This window comes from Sander lucioperca, chromosome 11, assembly GCF_008315115.2.
Source record: "Sander lucioperca isolate FBNREF2018 chromosome 11, SLUC_FBN_1.2, whole genome shotgun sequence".
NCBI classification, from domain to species: domain Eukaryota; kingdom Metazoa; phylum Chordata; class Actinopteri; order Perciformes; family Percidae; genus Sander; species Sander lucioperca.
Window position 1 is genome coordinate 38,277,343 of NC_050183.1, and position 18,244 is coordinate 38,295,586.

Here is an 18,244-nt window from a genome sequence, read left to right on the forward strand (position 1 = left end):
GAATATTGTGTTACTTTTGATTTGTTGCTACTGCTGCTGTTAAAAAATGTGTGCTTTTTAGTGTAGGAAAGATCTTTAGGGGAGATCCACGAGGAATTCAACACAATAACACATTCAGAAAAGATAAAGGAAACATTTTTCTTTTATAAAAGATTCACATATTGATAATTAAAATAATAAAGTTATTAATTATACCCGCTTTATCCCAAGAAAAAAACATTCCAGAAGAAAAACATTAGTCAAATTGTGATGTAAATTAGTGGTTCTCAACCTGGGGGTCGGGACCCCCAAAGGGGGTAACAAGATCATTTCTGGGGGTCGCCAGATGGTTGGGGAGAAAAAAAATGAAATAACACATATTCTAGACTGGGGAATGGTTTTTACATTACTGTGTGAGTTTGGCACATTTAATGTGTTATATTCAGAGCTGTAAATCAGGAGTTCCTGGAACACAGAAATGGGTCTGAAGACATGGCAGGGGGAGAGGAAAAAAAAATCACAAATGCATCAAAAATCCACAGAGCCTGGATCACATTGGACAAGGCTAGGGTCTAGCTGCTAAAACTAAACTATAAAGCAAAGCATTATTTGTTTACATGTATTAATCAAAGCATTCACAAAAAAAATCACTCAAAATCAGCAGGGGGAGGCGTGTAGATACCAGTTTGCAGCGCTTGTTGTTGAGGGGGGGGGCCGCAAACACCAACCTCATTATTGTGGGGGGTCGCAACTCGAAAAGGTTGAGAACCACTGATGTAAATAATGCCTCACGCATGTCTGATGTGATCAGTATAATTCAGTACGTTCAGACTTAGCTGGGCCACATTCAGCCATTTTTGATCACTTTGCCACAAAAGCAACAGGTGGTATTGTTACACGAGCACAGGACGTAAGGAGCTGGATGTTTATATTCAATGGCTTTGAAAAGTCACGTGGAAGCCTAACCAATTAATAGATACATTAAATAGACAATTCGATTAGATTTATAGATTACAATTTAAATGGTGCTATTATTCAAGGTTAACATAATTCAAAATTGTACAAAATATTCTTCACCACATAATCAAACTCTCCCTTCAAGAATCAATATCTTCAAATCATTACCACAGTTACAGCTGAGAACAGCGTGTCTCAAGTGTCCGATTAGTTTATTACTGTAGCATTTAATCATACACCCAGATTACTGTAAAACACATTCAACCCCACCAGACACCAGTCATACAGTAATTATGTCACTGGTTATCAAAGATATCCCAATGACTATATGTTGCCTGGTAACAAAAAACGTTTCCAAAAATAGCTGGACAAAACGTAACATGGAAACCATTTTGGAAACAATACTAGTTATGGTCACTGTAACTACCATAGTCTAAAGGCTCTTGGTGCATTGAGTGTTATGCCGAGTTATGCCTCCCAGGCATCCTCCTAAACCATTTGACTATGAGAGCTTGCGGTATTGTACAGAGCTTTGGTGTAAACAATGGCTGGAAAAAGGCTCATTTCAGGGGGAAAATGGCACATAAATGTGCTTTCAGAGCTCAAAATGGGACAAGAAAAACGGTCGGCGCCTTAAATACTGCAACTCTAAAGCGAACAAGTCAACAATTTGAGCTAAAGTTGCACTACATCTAAAAAAAAAAAGTGGTTTTGAAGATTTAGAAACTTCTGCCTGTCTGCCTCTGTAATTGTTTATTGTGTAGGCGTGACTGATGTGGCAGTAACAGTGACTGGCAGTCAAACAGGTTTCTCATGAACACAATCAGTTGGTCCAGATGTGGAAGTGTGGCAGCCAGGATCCTCTCTACAGCGGGAATTATAGGAACAAAGAAAAACGTACAATCCTGTTTCGACACAGTTTTCTTTTCTCATTGGTTACCCTTCTTCAGCTGAGGCACTTTTGGTGTGTGAGACCCATCACAGCGTTGTGCTTGCTTTTTGTTTTTTCACCTTCTTGTCGTCCGTTCCCAACCTGCTTACCTCCTCTCCTCCTTCTCTTCTCTGTCTCTTCACAATATACGATAAAGACCTTTGCCCCTCTTTTTTTTTTTTTTTCCAGCTCTCTGTCCTCTTTTCAACTCCATGTCTTGACGCTTCAACAGGACCTCCTACAGCTGCTGTAGTGTCAGCCGTGAGTGTCCTATGCCCTGCTGGGGTTGGGGGATGGCTTGCCTTCGTAGCCGTAGAGGAAAGTGGCTGCGATGACCAAAACAGCCCCCACGAAGAACACACTGTGGACGACAGCAGACAGCACCGTCAGCTCGAGAAATTGGGATTATGAGAAAGAAAAGTAAGACACACAAAACAAAACAAAAAATACAGGAGAGAAAGACAGAGGGAGAGGTAGTGACTGCTTCCTCTACCTAGTGGGGTCGAAGTCCTGTAGCCAGAAGTACGATATAAGAGTTGACAGGATGATGGAGAGCGATGTAGCAAAGCCCTTGAGGATGTTGTCTGCGTACTTGATGACCGCTGCTATGACCAGACCCCCCAGCGCCTGGAGAAACAACAAACACACAGACACAGATGGACAAAGGCATGACCTTAATGGGCCGACAGGGAGTCTGATCCATGAAATAAAGAGTCTGATACCCTCAGAGGCTTGGTGATATTATATACATATTGAATCACTAGCAGTGGAGTGAGCGTTACCTGCAGCGCTACGACAGTCCAGGTGACGGTGCTGTACCCCTGGAACATTCCCGACTCCCTCACCCTCTCTCCATCGTAGCTCAGCATCCCAAATAGGCCAAACACCAGGCCAAACATCCCTGGAAACACACACACACACACACACACACACACACACACACACACACGATCTGTCCACAGATTTCATCCCAAAGTCTGACCAAAATAAAACCATAACAATTCAGTTAAAGAAAGACAATCAGATGGTACCAAGACAACTGTGTGTTCAGACAGAACGCAAGGCGAATTTTTGGTTTAGCGTGTCTTAGTTAATGCTTCAGTCCCTGTGCCAGAAATAGAAATAATCTGGCACATAAACGCAAAACCACAAATTGTCGATTTACAACTTGGTGTTTGTACAGATTAAACAAACGAGACATAAAGTGTTAATTAGTGAGCTTTAAAAAAAAAAAAGATGCTTGAAGTCGGTTTTATTTTCTTAGAACAGAGCCAGGCTAGCCGTTTCCCCGTTTTCAGTCTTTACATTAAAGTAAGCTAAGCTAGCGTTAACCCTCTCCTGGCTCTAGCTTCAGATCTAGTGGACAAACATGAGAGAGGTATCAATCTTCTCATCTAACTCTCGGCAAGACAGCAAATAAGCATAATTCCAAAAAATATCGAACTACTCCTTTAATATCTGGCCACAGCATGTACTCCAACTACGTTGCTTTTCTCCCCTACTTTCCTAATAAGGCTGTAACTAACAAGTATTTTCCTTTTCCATTAATGTGTCAATTGCGTTTGTACTTATTTCAATTGTTGTGAAAAATGCCAATTACATCTGAGGTGACTTTAAATTGCTTGTTTTGTCAGCTCAACGGCCGAAAGCCCAAAGTTATAAAATACAATTTACAACAACAACAAAAAGATACACAGCATTTTCTTTATTGCTCTTGTTGCAGATCTAGGCGCCAACATTTAATGCAGGTGAAAAGCTCCAAGCTCACACCAGGAATCGCAGGAGACTTAACACATGCCTCACACGCTCCAGGGTAAAAATAAACTAGACAGGAACATTCATCTTAACAGAAACATATCGGAGGTAAAAAAAAATCACAGCTTGCTCTCTGCGCAGGGAAGAAAGGAAACTGCACACACAAGAGCTCGCTTCAGAACACATGGAGGTAGCGATTTTTGTTTTTTTCAAACATCTCACAACATCTCTGTTGATCGACATGCATTGATTAAATGTCATAAACTTAAATTTCATGTGTAAGAATAGCTGGTATACTGGCCTGGACTGATTCAACTGATTGATGAATACTGACCTAGCTGAATGTTGCGGACCCAGACGCTCTGTTTGCTCTCCTTTAGGATCTTCTCAAAGTAGACACCGGCGAACCCACTGGAGAAGCACGCCACCAGAACTGCTGTCACACCGACAAACTGGGAGCCTGCAGAGAGGGCCTCCTGCTCAGGGGCCGCTGCAGACTCAGAGGGCCACTGCAAACACAAGAGAAACACTTATCAAAATCCTTGAGCTAGAAAGCTCAATCTTGACATTGGAAACAGTAGTTTGACGAATAAAAGGTCAATTTACAAGCTTTTACTTTGGCATTTACTAGTGGTTGTCCTCAGCAGAAAAATATTATGCAACGTGGGAATAAACAAAAAATTGATTGTTTGACTAAGCTTCTGCTAGCTTAAAATTTAAAGGACAGATATGAGTGTGGTAGCAATTTTCTTATTTAGTTCTCTGCAAGAACGCGAATAAGCTCAATTTTCTTATTTAGTTCTCGGCAAGAACGCGAATAAGCATATTTCCGAAAATGTAGAACTATTTCTTTAAAGCTACATTGTGTAAGAATTTCTCCCATCTAGCGGTGAAATTGTATACGACAACAAACTGAATATTACTTTCTAGCCTTTCCTCCTACGGTGGCCGAACCCGAAATTAGCTCTTTCCATCGTTTACATGCAGCTGTTCTAGCCACTCCAATATTAACTTTGGTCTTGCTGCTTTGCCTGTCGCATTGTCGTTTTAATTCTCTTTTTCGCTTCCCTGGCGAGTAATCTGCCCCTTGCATTCGTCACGGTGCGTGTAAGAGGGCAAAAGGCGTATGTCCCTCTTTGGCTAATGTATTTTAAAGATGGAGGCGCAACATGGCGGCCGTCATTCGAACGAGTCGCTCGTATGTATTCTGAATGATTCTGAATGGCAGATTCTACGCTTACGAGAATACTTTGATTAGTTGGTGGAAGTAATTACACATGAATGAGTACATATTTGTGAAAGTTTTGAAAATTTTGCTAAGAATCAACTCAAAAAATTACACAATGTAGATTTAAGTTCTGCAAAAGGAAACAGCACTATGTACAACCAGTGTGTGGTTCTGTCCAAAAGAAAAGCAGTTCCTGGGCGCCTGGATAGCTCTATTGGTAGAGCGGACGCCCATATATAGAGGTTTACTCCTCGATGCAGTGGGTCAGGGTTCGACTCCGACCTGTGGCCCTTTGCTGCATGTCATTCCCCCTCTCTCTCCCCTTTCATGTCTTCAGCTGTCAAAAATAAAGGATGAAAATGCCCAAAAAAAAATCTTTAAAAAAGAAGAAAAGAAAAAGAAAAGCAGTTCCTATCATACAACATTGTGTATCAAATGAAAAAATATCCATATGTCAATTAAACTTCCACAATTATGTACTTAGTAAGGTCTGAACTCTCTCTAATGGTTAACAATCACATGCTCGCTGAAGCCAGATGCTGGGTACCTGAAATTCATACAAAGGCATCTTCACAGCTTTGCCAAGTTGTAAAAATGCTGCAGAGTGCGAGTTCCTGTGTTATGTGCTGCAGTAAGCAGGAAAATGGGTAATGCAAAAAAAAAAAAAAAAAAAAAAAAATCTTTGGTTGTGCAAAGTAAGAAAAGTATTTGAGCTACTGCACTTTTTCTTTGGATGAAACCACAAAATATCAAAACGAGTCCGTCATTCTTTGTTCAAGATCATTTCAATAAGTTAAACAATTCTTGGAAAAAGATGCTGTTTGCCTGCCACCTCTCTACCTCCTGCAGGCGCCAAACCAAACCCTGCTGAGTGAGAACTAACAGCATAAACCTTTAAAATGAACAGTGAAACTAACAAGTTGCATTCATTCAAAACCGGCCAATTATTTCTTAGCATGCGGTCATTAATTTGTGTGCAGTGATACAGACTGCAAACAGGCTGTGTGATGTGATCATCTGTTGTTTGAGCCTTCGGGAGGCGTCTTTCATAAGTCACTGTCAACATCTCCGCAGTTAAATGTTTCGACCCGTCTGATCCTGTAGATTTTTTAAGGTGCATCTTCATCTCCTCCTCCTCCGTTGTGCTTCTGTCTGAGTGCTCAGCCAGCATTAAGATGACATCCGGTGAAATACTAACTGACTGGCATTGTCTTTGTTTTGCCAAGGAGGAGGAGGAGGAGGTGATATCACAACAGTCTTTCCTTTCCTGACACTTCATCATTCATCAGCACATCCCTCGTAACCACTGGTGGCCAATATTTATTCAGTGTTCCAGTTCAGGCCTCATTATTTCTGTTTTATTTATCTAACCTTTATATAAATCCACATAACTCCCACTGAGATTCTTTTCTTTATCTAAACAACGGGAAAAAAAATGTAAGATCACACAATTAATACAGAAAAAAACGGCACACTTTCAATACGCAACTGAGTAAATGCTTAATTAAACAAAGTGACACCTACAGAATTGGCCACATTCTCTTTCTTCTTAAATTTAAAAAGCACTAAGAAGATGGATTTTCTAAAGTCTTTTGGTATGATTCTGTACAGACATAAAAGCAACCTGAGGGCAAAGAGGTAGAGGAAGCATGCTGAGAATTCTACATGTGGTGACATTAGGCCAGATACTAAATCTACTTAACTAGTGGCTAGTCCAAAGTTTACAAGAGTCTAAAAATGGTGACAAAATATCCAAAGCAACTACCTAGAGCCCATGTTTCGCTTTATTCCACCAACAGTGCAAAACCCAAATATATTCAGTTTACAATGACCAGCATACAGTATCCTCACATTTGAAAGTCTGGAACTAGAGAATGTTTGGCAATGGACGTGACGTGTGGATAAAGACTGCATACATTGAAGGAATAGTTGTAGCTCTTTTAGAGGACGCGTAGCTTAAATCTTATTTTCAGCCCCAGCAGAGATTTGTTAGCCTGCCCCCCCATAATCTCAAAGACCACTAACCATAGACTTCCTAAACTAGCCATTGATTCACCATTTGACACATCCCTCAAACCATGCTGTTCTGAAAGGAAAGATGTCATCTCTTTGCTCAGATTCACTCCCTACGTCTAGTTTCCTTATACTCCTTTAAAGCACTTTTGGAAACGGATCTGGGAGGGGACATTTCTGAGAACCTCTGGGGCGGTTACCCTTGATAGATTACACAAATCAACTATATGTGCATAACATGGATTGATCCAGTGCAAAACTGTACCGCACCCACCTCACGAAGGTTAGGCTCTCTAAAATCTATAAAGATGTGGACCCACCATGCGACAGGGGTTGCTAAGCACCGGCGAGGCATGTACACATGTTCTGGTCTTGTCCCGCATCACATTCCTTATGGGGGGAAATCTTTAGATCATTGTTGAAGGTTACTGGAAAACCCATTGATCCTTATGCTATGATTGCATTGTTCGGTGTAACCCCACCCACAGTACCACTCTCTTCCTTAAAGGCAGCCTTTGTTACCCTATTAGCCAGACGCTCAAGAGGAAATCTCCAATACCTCCTTAGCATAGCCTATGGAAAAGAGAAGTCCTTAATTTTGTCAAACTAGATAACATTTGGCATGATGACCCCTTTACCCCTTGAGAATATACTAGAGCTGAACTATCCAGATGTCCCTGAATAAGTGACCAGGTAGTTTAGCAAAATTTTAGTGACAGGCAGCGAACCCACAAACAACTATTTTAGTTTTTTTGTATTTGATGTTGTTATTATCTTAATACATATATTTTTTACATTTTATTACTAATTCATTTTATGTTCTTAGACTTGGTCTGGGTACTGTTTTTGGTTTGTAGTGTTTGTCCTGTCTTGGTTTTGTACTGTTTTTATCTTTGCTCTATTACTATTTTACTAGTCTCACATTGCCAGACCTTCCTCCACAGCGCTGCGGAGGAGGGTCTCGCTAATCCACAAAGCATTCCGAATGGGAGAAAAACGTGCTCTGGTTTATCGGCATTTCTTTAAACTAATCACAATCGTCTTTGGCGGCGCTAGGCGCCGAATGGAGCAATGGTGCCGCTGCAAAATAGCCTCGGGAAAATGTCTTGTTTTGGTGGAACGTGCTCGTTTAAAAGTTATTTTAGTCGTGCAACAGAAAACTCAGATTGGACAGATAGTCTAGCTAGCTGCAATGGCGAGATGAAGCCTCATGAAACATTGAAGCTTTCCAGCAACGTGGTTCGCAAAAGGGTTCATTTCTCGAGGCTTCATTTGCTCACAATACCAGCTGTTGGTCAAAGAGTGTAAAACAGGCAGATATATTACAGATGGTCTAGTGATCTGTGATACACTGTATCAGATGGTTTTTGACTGAATTTTGCACCAGTAAAGACTTACAAATAACGATGAAGAAAAAAATCAATTTCCACGTAATCCATTTATATCAATATAGTGTGTATTTTTTGGTGGTATAATATAATTAACATAACTGTATAATAAACGGATTTCCTTGAGAGGAATGTGGCTATCAAACGTGTGTAAAGCAATCCTTTTGGGCATAATATAATAGCAGGAGTGGCAATTTTAGTAGGCTATTCTAAAACTGGTACGTGGCAATGGTTTAACTGGGCTGAGTATGTAGATCATAGATGTATAATAAAACCGCGTAAATCCGAACCACTTCATAAACCAGTCACTTTGGATGTCATCAATGACGTAATTTGTCTAAAAACGATACAAGCCTCGGTACGCGCTTCGCGGAAAAATTCCGGGATTTCCAGACACACGCTTCGAAGCCTCGGCACAGAACGTAACATCACTACTAGCTAGCTGTCTGGATTTAACCATGCAGAGATCTGAGGAGCAGTTAACCATTGTCCTCATAAATCCACCAGAGCGTAGAACGCCAACACAAAGAAAGTGGAAGGCGACGGACATCCGGCCGAAAAATGAGGGACATCCGCCGGATCCTCCGGCGGCACCTGAACGATGCCTGAAATGAAATGTCGTCAATATAGACTACTATTTTACTGACCAAATGTTATGTATTGTCTATCTGTTCTATTTGGAAAATATTAATAAACAGAGTGTGAAAAAAAGGACCACTAACCATTGCAAGGCTGCATCATTACTCTGGGGCAAAAAAGCCTTAGTTCATACCAACATATTTACGTGGACTTTTACCCTGATTATTAGTGTAATAAAAAGGCTCTGTTCAAGAGGAACCACAGAGAGGATGTTCTATGTTCATATTTCTAGATGATGGTGAAATAATGTGATTGCCATTTCTACAAGTAGCAAACAGGCAGGAAGCTGTACTGGACCTGCACGAGAGCCACTCCAGCCATAAGAATCAGCAATGAGAGCCACTGGTAGACGCCCAGCCTGCGGCCCAGCATGGACACCGAGAACAGAGCCGTGGTCAGGATCTTCAGCTGGTATGTCACCTGATGGAGACAAAGTGGGTATACTGTAAATAATCCACAGACAAGGATGTGCTAATTGCTAAAATGGCTCAGAAAGACACATCAGGTCCTGTGTGAGTCATGCTGTGAGTCATTCAGATTCACAGTCTCGTTAAACCCCACCGTCCCTCTGCTGTACCTGGTAGGTAGCTGCGTCCAGGTTGGACAAGGCGACATACAGCAGGTTGTTCTGCAGCGTGTAGATCCCAGAGGGAATCGCCAGCTTCAGCGTTTCTATGGGTTTGTGGGCAATTTCCTGACGCAGGAGGCTGTTCAGAGCTCGAATGCTGTAATCTAACGAATGAAAACAAACAGGTTAGACCATAATTCATTTTGGAATTAAGTCTATCAGGTCTTTTTCCATTTCTTTGATCGGACTGTTTTGGATTTAAATCATCATTTTGCTATTTTTAGACTGTATTTTAGGCAAAGTTGTTAAGCAGCTGCTTGTGTTCAGACAACATTGAACACGTGACAACTTTGGATTATTACATTCAATGTTTAAGTATCGAGACAAGTATTGTTTTATCACCAAACTTGGCTATTGTAACAACACTAACACTATAGTAAGGGCTTGATTCCTTAAGTGTAATGACAGAATCCAAAACAATTTCGATATTTGATAATTTACATCATTTACTAATCAAAAATGATAAACATAAGAAGGTTACAGCTTCTCAAACTGGAGTTTTTTTTCCTGCTTTATATCAATGTTGATGTAATTTCCAGGTTATTGAAACTATTATACTACAAAACAATCAATTACAAGACATCATCATCATGGGCTCTAGGAAATTGTGATGGACTTTTTTCACAATTGTCTGACCTTTAATTGACCTCACAATTAATCAATAACACTCTATTAGATTATTATAATAAAATGAAAATAATGGGCTACTGTGGCATTATTTTCTACTAATGATTATGGTGATAAGCGTTCCGTTCAGGTGCACTCACTGTGCTCCTTGAAGACGAGCAGCACACAGGTGAGGATCTTCAGGACCTCGGCCACCACCACCGCCGAGGAGGCCAGGTACCGCGGGCCCTCGGCCTGCAGGGTGCGGGAGTACCGCATGGTGAGCACCAGGGACGTGGTCTGGAACACCAGCACGCCCAGAGAGAGGTATTTCAGCCGGGGAGAGGCCATGACCAATGGTCGATGTGAAGCTGGACACAGAAATGGTAAAAATGACGATATAAAAAACGTACGGTCCAAGTAGTTCGAAATGTAAGTATCGTTAGGAGGTGAATACAGAACCACAGTGAGGAGTGGAAGAAGACGTTTTAGAAACAAAAAGAGGTTTTTACTCACTGAGCAAACACTGGTGAGAAGAAGTCGCTGACACTGACAGGGAGTGACTCTCACCTTTCTGCCGTACCTTCAATTGCGCTTTAAAAGCAACTTCACAGTAAGTACATAAGTATATTTGTCTCTACATAGAATAACCCCCTCTTTAGTGTTTAAACCTCGGGTCGTGTCTGTTCTCGAGCAGCTCTCTTTGTCGGGCAGAAAGACCAGGTACTGGAGGCTCAACCCAGCTGTCAAAACAGCAGCCCTTCAGGTCCTGGCGTCCATTGACCCGCACTGGATATCAGCCGTCTGCTGAGAACTACACGTTATCTTATCATGGTGTCCACACCGACTGTCCCATCGTTAAGTGCCATTACGGTTTAACTAACCGCCAGAGGAAAGTATACCGAAAAAGTCTGCAGATTAAATTAAATATCAAGCATGTAAACTGTATGGTAGGTAAAAGGTAAAATCCTGAATGACTTCCGTGTACGTTTCTTCCTCGTCTTTTTGTCAAAGCTTCTTCTGCGACCCAGCGCCTTCTGCTGGACTGGCAAAAAACTGCATTACTCGTATTTATTTCAAGCTGTAAAATTAAGTGTGAATTGGTGACTTAAGGTACTTCCTTTCCAGAACTAATTCGGAATAATTACACATGTATGGCCAAAGTCACACCAAATAATTATTTTTGAATGAAAACAGTTTATTAAATATCCAGTAGCAAGTAGTGAAACACACTGTGTCAAGTAGTTCAATAAAAATGCTGAAATACTTGAATATGTATAATGGTGCAAAAAGCCAAGACATGTTTCTTGTTTCTGTACTATAGTAATGTATGTTTACTTTTATTAATTAGTATTATCAATATCTTAACATTGTACTGTAGAACATTGTCCATGATATTAACAGTGCTGAGTGGGCAAGGCTGAACCACTGACCAAAACACTTTACATATTTAACTTTGGTGATATGTTACATTTACATTGCAAAGATTCATTCAGATTGATGGGAGCATATATATAATTTTCAGTGAAATACAACCTGCGGTTATTTATTAAACCGGTATTGTGTACCCTGAGGAAGCACAGTAAAATTCATTGATGGAATCAAGTTGCTGTCCTGAACTGTATTATTTCAAAAAAATATCAAATGTCTGTTATATTAATAATATCTGTTTGCATTGTATACTCATCTGTGTCATACTTTGATTTTCCACGTGAAACCATTATAAAACTATTTCAAACACCAGCACTGTGTCTGAACTTGTGGACAAATACACAGTATATTTAAAAAAAAAAAAAGTATATTAAAAAAAAAAAAAAGGCAAGTGAAAAGTCTATGAAGATCTGGGCTTTATTTCAGTAAACAGATTTGGTTGATCATTTGGTATTTTGACAACAGACAACTTATTTTTTTCATCAGTTTTTAGTTCTTCTACCTTATACAAACATGGCGACAACTACTTCATATGGCATGTATATTATAGGCTATTTGGTTAACAGAGGAAAGTACAATACAAAAAAAATTATATACAGAAAATTGACACATGGCCTTGCATATGAATGGGAACTGACATGCGCAATTCTTAATAAAAATGCTGACTGACACAGTACCTCAATGAACAGTACATGTGTTTTATGAAACTGCAGAGACATCACAGGTACGTAGAAAAAGACCCTGAAGTAGCAGGTACTGGGAATATTGGTGAATAATTTGGCTTAATCACACAAATACTCTAAACTAAAACATTTCTTAGTATTGGATGAGTGTGCTGTGTGTCTAACTTTAGTCTTTTATAGATCACAACAATAACCGAATCAAGGACAACAACTGATACAAATTTGGACATGATGTACATGTTTGGCAGAAAAACAATGATTTGGTCTTAGAGACACTGAAGTTCTTTTTTTGAAGTTTCAAAAATAACAGTAACAAATACAGTGAATGATTGTCTGTGTGTACAGAGCAGTCACACAAAGCTATGTTCAACAACATATTTAAGAAGACAAAATACTTTCTCATACCTTACTCACCTCCAGACTTGGTTTATGAATCATTACAATTAAAAAGGTGCAGAGATAAACTGATTGTAGTTAAGCAAAAGGCAAAACTGGTTAAATGATTTTGGAAGAGAAAACATTTAGCAAGGAGGCAGTTTAAAGGTATAAACATGTGCCTCTGTAACATTCAGAATCATTCAAGAAGTGCGAACAGAATTCATATAAAAACAGAAACAGACATTTTAAAATGTCAACATGTCTTTGCCAAATCGAGCTCAGTAATAACAAGCAGAATGTGCTGTAAATCTATGTCCATTTCATCATACAACATTCTAAAACTAATGTATGTTTTTGCATAAAGTTTGTCAAGCTTCATTAATCCCTCAACACATGACATATAGTGGCACCATCTGTGCCAAGACATGATATAACTACATCCACATTAACTCTGATTTGGTTTTCAAATCAAACTTTTGTATTTCAGTAACAGTAACTGCCTTCAAAACATACACTGTTCTCACTGCACAAACAGCATGCAAGGAAAAACTGCATTTATTGAACCTTCTGTGGGTTTGATTAATGGAAACCACTAATATCTATCAACTGTAATCAATGCAGTAAATACATATTTAAGTTGTTAGCACAAGTGTAGAGCCATTTAGTAACAAGATGCATCTGTGTGCATTTATATATAACCTGTAATTCACTCAATGTTTGTCGTTCTAGTCATGCAACAGCATTTTATAAAAATCCCCCTTTAGCACATAAAAAAACAATGCATGAATAAAAAAAACAATAAGGAAACAACTAGGTAGTTTTGCTGAATTAAAGCATCAACTGAATGTGATCCATCGTATTAAAAAGAGTAGAGTGAATGGTTGCAACGACGAGTTAGTATTGGCAGGCTTATCACATTAAACAACACGTAAGGATAGCATATAGCAGAGAGAAATGACAATGTCCTACAAAACAGACAATATCAATGCAGAACGTCCTCCGTCATGTCATAGAGTCCATCTCAACAGTCTGTTTTTCTGATCCAATACCAGCCGGCCGCCATCTGGTCGGCACTTCCTCGTTGATCCCTCGATAAACAGTTTGGGTGCCAAAGGCCGAAAAGAAAAGTCTTGACTTCGCCAACAGTGAGCAGAGGATGCTCGGCTGGGATCGCAGAACAACATGGAAACTGCATGTTTTTTTGGTATTGAGAACTTTTGATATCTAGCTGATACTACTCAATGGCGTTTTAGAAACTATACAAACATCTTAAGCATCTTAAGTGCAAAGAGGAGAAGAAAACATAAAAGGGGAGGTGACTGATTATTATAATGAAGAACACAAAAAAGAATTAACGAGACGTGAGAAAAGCACTGTATGAGTTACTATGTGTTATTCAACTACACAGAACCCCAAAGTCAGTCTGTTTATGCTTTCCTCGGGCCGGCCTACGCAAAAACCTGCATGTTACCGTGCTGAGGCTGTTGAGAGGCCTGCTGCACCTGTTGCGACTGCAGCTGCAGCTGCACCTGCTCTGGAATGTGTGTGTGGTGTGAAGACGGCAGTGCGTGGTGGGGGTTCCCCCGAGGGGTGGGGCTGGTGGTGACATCAGACCAGTCCGAGTTGGAGTGTGGCGAAGAGGACGACCAAGGGTCTGGGGACTCGGGTGAAGGGGTGAGATATGGGTGCTCGCTGGGTGGGTGGGCAGAGTGGCCGGGGGTGGTGCCCTCTGAGCTAGTGGTGGTGTAACTGTGCTGGGAGGGGGGAGTGGGGTACTTATCCACAGGGCTCTGCATGGGTGGATAGGAGGGCAGCGGCCGAGACTGGCCCTCAATCCCTCCGTGGCTGACGGTGTGGGGGTGCTGCAGGGCGTGGGAGAGCCCGTGCGCCATGCTCATCTGCTCAGGCATCTTATACATCATACCCTGGGAGCATCGGAGGTGGCCTGGCCCCTGCTGGGAGTGACCCTGATTCTGGTTCTGCCCCTGGGACTGCGTGGCCTGTACCTGCCCTGGCTGAGGCTGCTTCAGCATGGCCTGGCTTCTTCCAGGGGCCATCATCTGGAACGTGACGATGGGCGGCAGCTGCTCTCTGCTCATGGTGACATTCATGGGAGTCAGCATCGGGCCCTGGTTGTGGTGTTGGCCCATGCCGGGATGAGAACCCCCCATCTGGTGCGACACAAGGCCGAACATGTGGCCGCTGTAGCCGTGCTTGGTCATTCCCACCCAGCTCTGCTGCTGTCCCAGCATGTGGCTGACGGGGGGCAGCATTGGTCGGGAGGTGGGGCTGCTCAGGAGGGGAGGGGAGGTTGCTGTGGTGGAGGTGGCGCTGGACACGTCACCTGTGTACGAGTGTGGTGATTCCAGGGAGTCAACTGGTGACATGGTGACAGAGCTCTCTGGAAGTCCTCCTGCTGCCTTGACGCCATTTGCGTTCCCTCCGCCTGTACCTCCTCCACTTCCTCCTCCCACTCCAGCACTCACACCCGGCCCCTCTCCTCCAGCGGGCTTCTTTCTTCTCTTTGCCTTCATGTCTTTTAGCTCCTTAGCTCCCCCGCCAACACCTCCCACCTTCGCTCCACCTCCGCCCCTCCTACTCTTCTTGCCCTGCGGCCCTGGGCGCATGCCGATGAAGCCTGCTCCGTTGGCCCCACACATAATGGAGGAGTTTCCTCCTCCGCCCATGTGGTTAGGGCCATTGTGTGGACTGTGAACCAAATTGTACTGGTCCAGCAGGCGCACTATGTCATGATGCATGCGTTCTTGAGCGGTATCGCGGGGCAGCCGATCCAGGTGATCGGTGATGTCCCGGTTGGAGTAGTGGTCAAGGAGAACCTGAGCTGCCTCAAAGCTGCCTTCTCTGGCTGCTAGAAACAGTGGGGTCTCCTCCTGAAGGAAACACAGCAAGCAGCCAGTTTTAATACACAAAAGATCAGTCTCAATTTAATCCGTGCATTTAAAATAAATTTCTGAATAAAAGTCTGATGGATACATTTTATTTAGATTAAATACAACTTTGTGTATTTGTTTCACCTACAGATACTACTTTTTTACAGACTTTAACTTTTACTTAAGTCATTTTTATCAGCACACAAACGAAGGAACAATTTGATTTGTTTTGGTTTGAAATAGCAGAAATGAAAACACAACAACCAACCTTATTGTCTTGCATGTCCCGGTTGGCTCCATTCTTCAAAAGCACAAGAGTGGCCTCCACATTATTAACTGCAGCTGCCCAGTGCAGAGCGGATTTGCCTAAAATGTTGGGAAGGTGTAGAAAAGACAAAGAAGCACATCCATGTTTAACCAGAATGAAATGTTTACAATTTAGTTTTTTTGTTACATTACATTCCATTCATGACTATTTTTCTGTGACTAATCAAAGCTCTTCAAGTCTTAAATGTTACTATCTTACTAGATTTTAAAGGACTGAAGCAAACATTACAGTGTTACGGTTTCCTACCACTAACACTTCCAATTAGCTTGTCCTGCTTACCTACTAGCATGATTCTTCATACTAATACTGCAGTTTCAATATGAGCAGTATTGTAATCCAAATACCCGCGTGCATGAAATGCTCACACCAGACCTACAGTACAAAAATGAGACATTCCACGGGAATAGTAAATAATATGAAAAGTTGGCTGACCATGGTCGTCTACAGCATTGATGTCAGCATGGCAGTGGATCAGCTCTTCCACCATGCCCTCCACAGCTAGTCTGGCTGCCAGGACCAGTGGAGTAGTGCCGTCATTCATCCGGGCATCCAGTTCTGTTGCACGATTACGGATCAGAATCTGAGAGAAGACAAAGATACATTAGATATGATGAAAAATACATGACGGATAATAGGGTTGCAGATTTCACAAGTAATTATCTGTTTATAGGAATTACCTTTGCCTTTGTTTATGATTACAGTTAAATTAGTAACTACAATGGTAGAGTTGTTTTGGCTGACCTATTTTAAACTCACCTCAAGTTCATAACCGATTATGATCAAACAGTTGTCTCACCTGGAAGACTCCCTGGGCATCAGCTGCCACGGCAGCATGCAGCGGCGTTCTGCCCATGTTGTCATGGGCGTTGGGATCAGCTCCAGCGTCCAGCAGTCTCTTAGCAGCATCAGCCCTGGCGTAGCGGGCAGCCAGGTGGAGCGCCGTTTCTCCTGTACGGTCAGTCTGAGCCATTAAGGAAGCACCCTGAGCGATAAGGTCTGAAATGACACTCGGTCCTGGTTCATCTCCTCCACTCTCTTCCTCCTCTTCTCCATGCAGGCTGCAGTCCGGGCCTCCACCATTACGCAGCGATGCCAACATCAGTGGGGTGAAGCCATCTGAGAGAAAATAAAGTCAATATTAGAGAAGTTCTTAAAAAAGGTGATCAGATCGGGAAAGTTTAGAAGTAAATATTTCTCACCAGGTCCCTTGACGTTTACATCCAGACAGTCAGAATCCAGGTCGGCCTGTGGGGGAGTCAGCGAGATGTCAGCAGCCTTGCGGTGCTGCAGGGTCCACTCTCTCCGATCAACACCTCCATCCATAGCGATGGGCAGCAAGGGTTTGTCTTCAGTCTATAAAAAAAAAAAAAAAAAGCAAAGCAAAGGAGCTTGAAACAACATTTAAAACCGAACAACCAAAAACCTTTCCTCAAGTTCCAAACATCCCTTACCCAATTTAATTTAAACTACTCCAATCCATCAGCTTTACTTGAACCATTCTATTTTCTTTCTCAATTCACTTACTCTTGGTTTCTTGGATTGGACCTCGTCATCCAGCCATCTCTGACTCTGACCTCCATCAATCATGGCTCCATCCTGGGTCTTGAAATTCCTGATATGAGAAAAAGAAAAATGTTTAAGCGACAGTTACATTTCATTCTGCTTATATTTATTCCAGGACACAGCATGCATGCTATGTTTTATACTCAATCAAACAGCAGTATTGATCACTGGGAGCTGGACAGTACAACCACAGTCTTCTACTGATGCAATTGAGCTCTTAGGAGGGATACTTCGTATGCTCACGTCCCCAAGATCAACTGAGAAACCTTAGATTTCACTTTTCACTCTGGTATGAATTCCCACTTGTTTTAAATTATCTCAAGCAAGCTGTTGGTCTGTATATCCACTCACTTCATGTCAAAGTCATCTTGTCCGACAGGCTCTCTCCTTTTATCATTCTTATTGGCCATGAAGCCATCAGGCAGCCACAGGACGCCATGTTTGTGCTTCCTCTTGGCTGCTAGCATCCCCAGCACCAGGATAAGCAGAATAATAACCACTGCCACTCCAACCAGGATCATCAGCAACGGTGGCTGAGGTGGAACTGTCGGGTCACCTGAAGAAAACAAGTCTTAATACCAGTTGTTTTGGATACATTTGATTTTGTTTTTTACATAAAAAACAGGTAAATTCCATTAACTGTTGAATGAGAAGCCTACTTACTGTTAACAGACACCAGAGGGTAAGGCAGTTCAGCCTTGATGTGTGCTGCTGCAATGAATGACGCAGCCTCATTAGTGCTGGAGAAACAGTCGACAGAGCTCTGAGAACATTCGCGGTTATCGAGTTCCAGGTGCACCACAGATCTGCGCAGACAAACATGTAAAAATACAAAGACTGTTAATG

The 18,244-nt window shown here is 41.9% G+C and overlaps 2 protein-coding genes and 1 long non-coding RNA gene across 5 annotated transcripts in view; 1 reads left to right on the forward strand and 2 right to left on the reverse strand.

Moving 5' to 3' along the window:
* Positions 1 to 125: 125 nt before the first annotated feature.
* On the reverse strand, positions 126 to 11,142 carry slc35a3a (solute carrier family 35 member A3a). The gene is made up of 8 exons (XM_031318423.2): positions 10,641 to 11,142; positions 10,286 to 10,495; positions 9,468 to 9,622; positions 9,188 to 9,310; positions 3,957 to 4,131; positions 2,650 to 2,768; positions 2,361 to 2,494; positions 126 to 2,228 (listed from the first exon to the last, which is right to left on the reverse strand). Exons 2-8 carry the CDS (start codon positions 10,473 to 10,475, stop codon positions 2,138 to 2,140), a joined length of 987 nt encoding a protein of 328 aa, XP_031174283.1. The 5' UTR covers positions 10,476 to 10,495; positions 10,641 to 11,142; the 3' UTR covers positions 126 to 2,137.
* On the forward strand, positions 3,888 to 8,237 carry LOC116063436. The gene is made up of 3 exons (XR_004108275.2): positions 3,888 to 3,900; positions 6,724 to 6,726; positions 8,064 to 8,237. It is a non-coding gene; the product is annotated as an uncharacterized LOC116063436 (long non-coding RNA).
* An 811-nt stretch (positions 11,143 to 11,953) lies between the features above and the next one.
* notch2 (notch receptor 2) overlaps positions 11,954 to 18,244 on the reverse strand; it is a 53,250-nt gene continuing 46,959 nt past the window's right edge. For 2 of the 3 annotated variants that reach the window (XM_031318420.2, XM_031318418.2), the window contains exons 28-35: positions 18,062 to 18,204; positions 17,750 to 17,969; positions 17,360 to 17,447; positions 17,035 to 17,188; positions 16,632 to 16,951; positions 16,268 to 16,415; positions 15,776 to 15,873; positions 11,954 to 15,507 (exon numbers count right to left, since the gene is read on the reverse strand). In XM_031318420.2, the coding sequence (XP_031174280.1) occupies positions 14,065 to 15,507; positions 15,776 to 15,873; positions 16,268 to 16,415; positions 16,632 to 16,951; positions 17,035 to 17,188; positions 17,360 to 17,447; positions 17,750 to 17,969; positions 18,062 to 18,204 (2,614 nt within the window). In that variant the 3' untranslated portion in view covers positions 11,954 to 14,064. The remainder of the gene's footprint in view (positions 15,508 to 15,775; positions 15,874 to 16,267; positions 16,416 to 16,631; positions 16,952 to 17,034; positions 17,189 to 17,359; positions 17,448 to 17,749; positions 17,970 to 18,061; positions 18,205 to 18,244) is intronic. The other variant, XM_031318419.2, reaches the window with a different exon arrangement.

Bases quoted from the DNA above. Each gene is read 5' to 3' on its own strand.
- slc35a3a (XM_031318423.2), bottom strand. From the start codon at position 10,475: ATGGCCTCTCCCCGGCTGAAATACCTCTCTCTGGGCGTGCTGGTGTTC. The intron at 9,623-10,285 runs GTGAGTGCACCT...TTCATTCGTTAG, and splicing joins GCTCGTCTTCAAGGAGCACA to ATTACAGCATTCGAGCTCTG. The intron at 4,132-9,187 runs GTCCAGTACAGC...TTGTGTTTGCAG, and splicing joins CTGGAGTGGCTCTCGTGCAG to TGGCCCTCTGAGTCTGCAGC.